Below are 7802 nucleotides of genomic sequence, written 5' to 3'. Positions count from 1 at the left end.
AGCCTGAACAATTTTCTATCCCCACATTTCTCTTCTAGTTCAGCATAAAGGCGTTCAAAAGCCGTTGTTTTTGCCGTCGAAACCGCCGACTTCGCCTCCTTTCTCGCTATTTTATAAAGTTCCCTATTCGTCCACTTCTCCACCTCATCTGTGCTTTCTATCAACTTTGCGTACGCCATCTTCTTTGCTTCCACCTTTTCTTGCACTTCTCCATTCCACCACCAGTCTCCTCGATGCCGACTACGACTACCAGTCGAGACTCCCAACACTTCCCTTGCCACAGTTCTAATACAACTAGCCGTCCTATCCCACATGCTGGTCGCATCCCCATTACTATGTTTCTTCATATTTTATTTGTGATTGTAATTTATTATCTATCACTTTAAAATTTGTTGTAAACAATATGATCTATTTGTGATTGTAATTTATTATCTATCACTTTAAAATTTGTTCAAACAGTGATCTCATTCTAAATAACCTGACTGATTGACCTGATAATAAACTACTATTATTATTAGACTAAATCATCTTTAATCAATAAAAATCTCGAATTCGACCCATAACAACAAATACTTTTCTTTTAATGGACTTTACACTCGACCTTGGGACAACAATGAATCTATTTGAAGTGGCTCATTTCGTACTCGAGAAGCCTATCTTATACCTGAACCGGTGGCTCACTTTTTCTAAGACAATGCATAAAGACAAAAAAAAAATGCACGTACAAATATGTAACTTAACACATGCAATTGTTTGGTCCAAAACTACACGTCTAGACATATTATAATATTTAACCATTGTTGAGTTACCTAAATTAAGGTTAAGGCCAAACTTTATGAAAGTGACCCCTAGTTCATTTGATATTTTAATAATTAAGAGAAGTGAACTATATATAGGTGGGACATGTGATAACCTTTTTTCTACCAACATGAAGTGTGATGAATATATTTTTATTTTATATATATACATGAGCATGTTAATTGATTTTAATTAAACCAATAAAGAGAGAGTGAAAGGAAGAATTATAAGCACAAAAAAGTTTGTGCTATATTAATTATACTTTCATTCTCTCTTATTGAAGTTTATATTATGGCAATTATGAAAACAGTGATATTAATGGTGCTAAGTCAAATAGCATCTGGAAGTGTTAACATTTTCTACAAAGTTGCTGTTGCAGATGGAATGAAAGTACAAACTATGGTCTTTTACAGATTGGTTTTTGCTACTGCTTTCATGGTTCCTATTGCTTTCATTATGGAAAGGTTAATCTTCAACTAATTTTTGTTTGATTTTGTAATTTTTTTATGTTATAAAATTTTAGAATTGTTAATTGTGACATTTTGTTTTAAATTAGAGTGTCATTTGACACGTAAACAATGTTGTGGTGCAACCATAGCCAAAGCCAAGATTTTATATTATGGGTTCTGAAATTTATAATAACGATTTCAAGTATCAATAACTGAATTCTAAACTTAATAATTGTATATATTTAATTATCTTCTAAATACACGTACCCGGCTTCTAGCTCCCCCTGAATGCAACCATTCTTGAATTCGATACATATAATGTCACAATTCACATTAATCCTATATAAAAGTAGCAATTTATTTATTAATTGAATGAAGATCAGTTTGTTTATACCACCTTTTTTTTAATTTTTTTTATTTTGCATGCAGAAAAAGAAGACCAAGATTAACATGGACAATACTCTTACAAGGTGTCATCAATGGATTGTTGGGGTGAGAATCATAGCTAAAAAATGAAATCATTTTCAATTATGTTACTGTATGATAAAAAAAATTATTCAAAGATATATAAATAAATAAATAAATTCCAAGTACTTTAAAACACACAAAATTTTGGGAATAATTAGGGTATATTTTATTTTACAGGGCAGCACTTGGAAGCAACTTATATGCAGAGAGTTTAATTTTCACAACAGCAACATTTTCATCAGCTATGTCTAACCTCACTCCTGCAGTTACATTGATTTTGGCTGTACTTATAAGGTCAGTAATTCATTCCGCAGTGATAAACACCCTCCATTTTTAATCCTAAGATTGTGAGTTTGAGTTACTAAGGTAACTTACAAACATTTCTGTTGCTCCAAGGCGCTCCTTCTCTTTTTTCAATATGATTTGATGGTGTAATCAAACAATTGTTTTGGGCATGATATTGACAGGATGGAAAGATTGGACATCCATAGATTAGCAGGACAAGCAAAGTTGTTAGGAACTTTATTAGGCATTGGAGGAGCACTGGTACTGAATCTTTATAAAGGAATGAAGATCACATTACCATCTATGAATATCCATTTGCTTCACAATGCTAATGCCACAGCAACAACAGCACAACAAACAGCACATAGTGATATTTGGGGCTCAATGCTTGCATTTTTGAGTTGTGCTTCTTATGCATCTTGGTTGATCTTTCAGGTCAAATATTCTTGCCATTATTTGGTGTGTGTGTGTGTGTGCGCACAAAAAGACGGAGAAGTCATTTTCTAGTGTTTGGTACGAGGAAAATTGTTTCCCAAGAAAAGCATTTTAGATTAAAATGGGAAAATGACTTCCCTCACTTATGGATAGAAGTCATTTTTCATCGAAAATGAATCTCGTCATACCAAATATACTCTAAATCAGTTTGGGACTACAGTCATTTTCTTGATACAATGTACTATATTCTTGACAACAGGGTAAGATGAGGCAGAGGTACCCCATGTACTCAAACACTGCCTTAATGTGTTTTTGTGGGGCAATTCAAGCAGGAATCTATGCTTTTATAAGGGAAAGGGATTCATCTGCCTGGAAACTTGGCTGGAACATGAGACTTTTCACTCCTGCTTATTCTGTACGTCCCTCGATTCTCTTTTCTTCTTCTTTATAACCGAGAAATCCCCAATGGCTAGTGGATGCAAAATCCGTGCATCATATGTTGCACCCTTACCACTAGACCAAACCCCTAGGCACTAGTATGTTACTCAGGGTATTGTATGTTCTAATTGGTTTAAAGTTGTTTCAGGGCATTGTTTCTTCAGGATTAGGAGTAACCATAGTAGCATGGTGCACAAAACAAAAAGGGCCTCTCTATGTATCATCGTTCTACCCATTAGCACTTATCTTTGTAGCCATAGTTGGTACGATTGTCCTTCCTGAGGAGCTGCACCTTGGAAGGTTAGAATCTACCTCATGACTGTTCAATTACAATTAAATTTCGTTCAAGAACTAACATCATCTACTTTATGATGATAGCATAATAGGATCAATATTCATCGTTATTGGTTTATACGTGATGTTATGGGGGACAGCCAAAGAGAAGACAGTAGCTGAAGCTGAAGCCTTAAAACGTAACAACAATGGAGTCATTGAGATCATCTCATATGCTGGTATAAATCAGGCTACTGCTGCAGTAGTCCCAGAATTCAAAACTGATGATCAAATTATTCCAACATCAGCCACTGCTCATCAGGAACCATAACCGGAAGAAACCAATTCATATATCGATAAATGTTCAGCAGTTAATTGTTTTAGTGCCACTTTTACTGATTTAATTCAAATAGAACTCAAGAATTTGTAAATCGCAGTATCACATATCAGTGAATAAAGAACTAGACAAGTTGTGGAAAACATATTGACTCGTATTGCAAGAAGCTAATGATAGAGTATTTTTAAACATGCCAAAAAATGAACAAGATGAAAATATAATGTGTAATAAAACTCAAAACAACGACGAGTATATGACAATAAACAAATAAAAGATTAAATCTTGCTCATCACAACTTTCTCAATCAACAAAAAAATCATTTCCAAGCATATTTCACCATGCAATCTTCAAGCAACTAAGGAAGCATAGTTTCGTTCTTCAAAATCTTTCGCATTATGGTTCAATTATAACTACCAAGACTAGCTCAACTTGTTTTCTTCTATTACAGTTACCTTTGGAGCATCTTCTGCTTTCGTCCCCACAGGAGTTGGAACATCTGGTGCCTCTTCTATTTTCTTCTCTGCAGGAGTCTCTACTGCCGGTTTTACTTCCTCTACTTTCTTCTCGGCAGGAGTCTCTACTGCCGGTTTTACTTCCTCTACTTTCTTCTCGGCAGGAGTCTCTGCTGCTGGTTTTACTTCCTCTACTTTTTTCTCGGCAGGAGTCTTAGTTTCTGATTTTACTTCCTCTATCTTCTTCTCCTCGGAAGCCTCCACCTTAGGGACCTCAACTGTAATTGAGGCCACTTCTAGTGCTTTTTCTATCTCCGACGTTACAGGAGCATCAACAACCTTCTCAACTTCTTCTGGCTTCGCTTCAGATGGCGTGATCTGAGATGCCTCCTCTTTTACTTGCTCCGACCCCTTACCTTCTTCATTCTGTGACAAGAAATGGAACATATCAGAAGCTAGTCAAACGCTAACAAATTATATCAATTCAAAGCACCCCTTCTTGTTCTTTGTAGCAAAATAACCATCTTTTAACTATTGTTGAACCAACATAGAATTTCATGTTCTGTATAGAGTTAACGACTAGCCAAAGTCAAATAAGCTGGCAAATTGAATGGTTAAATCAAAAACTCAACTAGTCTATCAGTTCTTTCTGCAATTTTGTCCTAAATATAAAGCCATCCTATGAACTAAGAACATGACAATTTTGACAATTTCATTCTTTCCATGTGCCATGGTACCATATTTATCAGCTAACTTATCTCCCGTCTGCCCATAGATTTTGAAGTTGAAACTTGAAACTTAGAAATCTGAGTTTTTAAGTTGTGTTTCGACATGTATTTTATTTGGAAAAACATTGAAGTTTTGTGAGGGGGAGTCCCAAAAACTGGTCTGAGTTAGCCAGTTTTTGGAACTTTAAAATATTTGAAGATCAGATTTTGAATCAAATTTTATGAACAAACAGATATTTAAAAATAAATTTACAAAATCTACTCCCAAAAGCTAGCTAAAGGTGTGTTGTTAACATATTTGGAAAAGGAGGAGCAGTGTTTTAAGAAGCGAGAAGCAGAAGTCAGAACAACAAAAAAAACAAAGGAAAAAAGAAATAGAAACAGAACAGTGCAGCTGGCGGCAAAACAAAAAAAAGCACAGCATACACAACATTACAAACAGAGCATACTAAGAACCTCAAATCAGGAAAACAAGAACAAAATAACGCTACTTAAGTGGGCTTTACCCCAGCTACCGCAATCCTTGGAAAACCAAAAGAGCTACACTGAAGGAAAGGGATACAGTCTCTTCCTTGGAAAGTAGCATTACAAATAGAAAATTGAAAAAAAAAAACCTAGTTACCTTCAGCAACAGTCGCGCAGAAGATAAACAGAAAAAGAAGAAGAGAAGAAGAGAAGAAGAGAAGAACTAACCTTCAGTAGCAGTCACAGCAGTAGTCGATAGAAGGGAAAATAATTGGAATAATTAACTGTAAGTATTTTTACAGAAATTATAAAAAAAAACTTAGTAGCGCTTTATTTCAATTAAGCGAGAATTTTTCTCGCTTTTTATAAGCACGCTTCTCGCTTCTACCCAAAAAAAGCACACTTTTTCAATATCGCCTCGCTTCACGGCATTAGAGCACCGGCTTGTCGCCCTCGCTTCGCTTCTCGCTTTAAGCGAGTGCTTTAGCGCTTTTCAACAACACTGAGGAGAAGTAGAGGGAAAACTAGATGGAGGATATGTTTTTCTTTTCTGTTTTGTTTGACTTGAGAAAAAAGTAGAGGGAAAAGGAAATATTTCTCTCCTCTATCAAGGAGATTTCCCACTTCTCTTATTTTTTCCTCTTCTATAGGAAAAAAACTAACAGGAACAGGGGAATCTATAATAACTTTTTTCTTCCTTTCTCTTTCTTTTTGTAGTTCTTGAAGCTATATAATACTCACTTCGTTTTAATTTATTTATTTATTTAATTTTGACTTGACACTCAATTTTTAAATGTAAAAAAAATTATTAAATTTTATAGTCTTAAACTAAATATACGTAGAATATACTAAAATATACTTTAATATTACGATATTAAACATGTCACTTGAAAATGTCAAAATCAAAAAAATTGCGAAAAAAGAAAAGAGCAAACAAAAGTTAACATAGTTACATGAAAACCAATGAAACAAAAAGGCAGACAAGATCTATAATAACAAGAGTACATAAAACAAAGGAGGAAAAAACAAGTTAGTGGTCCATTACCAAGAAAGCAAGACCCTGTTTGGTTGTCAACAGCTAAGAATCCAAACAAACATACTAACCAAGATTCTTTTAACCACAAATATAGCAATTAACATGTACTTCCACTACATTATCTCTGTTCCAGCCAGGCAAATTAAAGAATAAACAATTTTAACACCAAAAAAGATAAAAAGAATGCCAACAAAAATAAATAGTTTAAAATAAAGGGATGGACCATATAATTATGATGACAGTACACATTCATGTCCCAAAAATAATTACGTGTTGGTATAATTTTATTAACATTCATTAGGTCTAGAGTAATGTTTATAACTTGATTAATTACCTTTACCTTCTTGTTTTCTGATAGGTATTAATGTGCATCATCAATATTCCAATAACATAAACAATCAAGAATAAAAAAGTGTAGCAGAAAAAAACACTAGTAGGTTTTGATGTTCTATTAATACAAAATATTAATCACACTTTTCTTGCTTTTGGATAGTCAATAAGGTGGATCATCATCAATATTCCAATAATATCATCCAGTAGTACACATATAAAGAAGAACAATTTAGCAGCCAAAATACTTTTTTCAGAAAAAATATGGATAAATTCTTTTTCCTTAACATAATTCGTAAACTATTATAAAGATTTATTTTGTAAATGTTTAAATTGATCATTTCCTAAATCATAAATGGGAAGAAAATGATCTATATAATTTCTTGAAAATAAAGAGAGAATTTTTTGTTCTCTAGACTTCAATATTAGGTGAATCTAAATAGTTCAATTGGTTGACTACATAAATGAAATGGGTGAACCCACTTTGTAGGCGATATCAGTGGCAGAATAAGGATTTTAGTTAAGGTTAGCTAAGGGGTTTAAAATCTGCAAAAGTAGAAATACGAATTAGTCGGAGGAGTAAAAAATATTTTAACCATATATAAATGGTATAATTTTCTATCGAGAGGTTCAATGAACCGCTGACCACAAGGTGGCTCCACTGGGCGATAATATTTCCTGCTTTGTAATCTCCTTCCTCATTTCTCCATTTTATATCCTTAATTATTATTTATTTATTTTTAAATGAAGCTATCGTAAAAATATAAAATAGATTCAGAGAAAAATATTATTATTATTTTTACCTTTTTCCAATTAAATTAGACAAACCAATATTAAAAAAAATGTAAACTCTTTATTATTTTTTTTAAAAAAACAAGTAGTAGATAAAATAAAAACAGAATAAATAGGGAGTATTTCAATTTTTTCTACAAATAAATACAAATATTGATCCAGAAAAAATAAATATAAAATACAAAATTTAAATTATTTGAAAAATGAAAATTACCTCCTTGAACAAGTTAGAGAGAGATCGGCGTCTAGCAGCATCGTCGTCATCGCCTTCTATTTCCTTCTTCACTTCTTCTTCCGCCACATCCTTGGCGGCTACGGCTACTTCCGCCGCATCCTTGACAGCGATTTCCGCCTCCGGAACATTTTCCGGTGCGGCTTCCGGCGCCTCTCCCTTCGAGTCCTTTGGCTTCGTTGCACAGGCTCCCATAATTAATTTTTTTACCTTTTTTATTGAAGTTTTTTCCTTTTGGGAAGGGTTTTGGATTTTTGGAGAGGAAGAGACTAGAGAGAGACTTT

General features: G+C 33.7%; 2 protein-coding genes across 2 annotated transcripts; one reads left to right on the top strand and one right to left on the bottom strand.

Annotated features, from left to right (window-relative positions):
* Positions 1 to 1089: 1089 nt before the first annotated feature.
* Positions 1090 to 3579, top strand: LOC129901278 (WAT1-related protein At1g68170-like). The gene is made up of 7 exons (XM_055976415.1): positions 1090 to 1262; positions 1677 to 1739; positions 1893 to 2009; positions 2183 to 2435; positions 2695 to 2850; positions 3022 to 3173; positions 3252 to 3579. The coding sequence occupies exons 1-7, from the start codon at positions 1090 to 1092 to the stop codon at positions 3475 to 3477; spliced, it is 1140 nt and encodes a 379-aa protein (XP_055832390.1). The 3' UTR covers positions 3478 to 3579.
* Positions 3580 to 3616: 37 nt separating this feature from the next.
* Positions 3617 to 7802, bottom strand: LOC129901286 (plasma membrane-associated cation-binding protein 2-like). Its single transcript, XM_055976425.1, has 2 exons — positions 7501 to 7802; positions 3617 to 4361 (listed from the first exon to the last, which is right to left on the bottom strand). Exons 1-2 carry the CDS (start codon positions 7711 to 7713, stop codon positions 3903 to 3905), a joined length of 672 nt encoding a protein of 223 aa, XP_055832400.1. The 5' UTR covers positions 7714 to 7802; the 3' UTR covers positions 3617 to 3902.

The sequence above is a fragment of the Solanum dulcamara genome, chromosome 1 (assembly GCF_947179165.1).
Source record: "Solanum dulcamara chromosome 1, daSolDulc1.2, whole genome shotgun sequence".
Classification (NCBI taxonomy): Eukaryota; Viridiplantae; Streptophyta; class Magnoliopsida; order Solanales; family Solanaceae; genus Solanum; species Solanum dulcamara.
Note: the sequence above shows the minus strand (reverse complement) of the source record. Positions and strands in the feature narration are given on the sequence as shown.

Bases quoted from the DNA above. Each gene is read 5' to 3' on its own strand.
- LOC129901278 (XM_055976415.1), top strand. From the start codon at position 1,090: ATGGCAATTATGAAAACAGTGATATTAATGGTGCTAAGTCAAATAGCA. The intron at 1,263-1,676 runs GTTAATCTTCAA...TTTTGCATGCAG, and splicing joins ATTGCTTTCATTATGGAAAG to AAAAAGAAGACCAAGATTAA. The intron at 2,851-3,021 runs GTACGTCCCTCG...AAGTTGTTTCAG, and splicing joins TTTTCACTCCTGCTTATTCT to GGCATTGTTTCTTCAGGATT.
- LOC129901286 (XM_055976425.1), bottom strand. From the start codon at position 7,713: ATGGGAGCCTGTGCAACGAAGCCAAAGGACTCGAAGGGAGAGGCGCCG. The intron at 4,362-7,500 runs GTAATTTTCATT...TTCTTGTCACAG, and splicing joins TCTCTAACTTGTTCAAGGAG to AATGAAGAAGGTAAGGGGTC.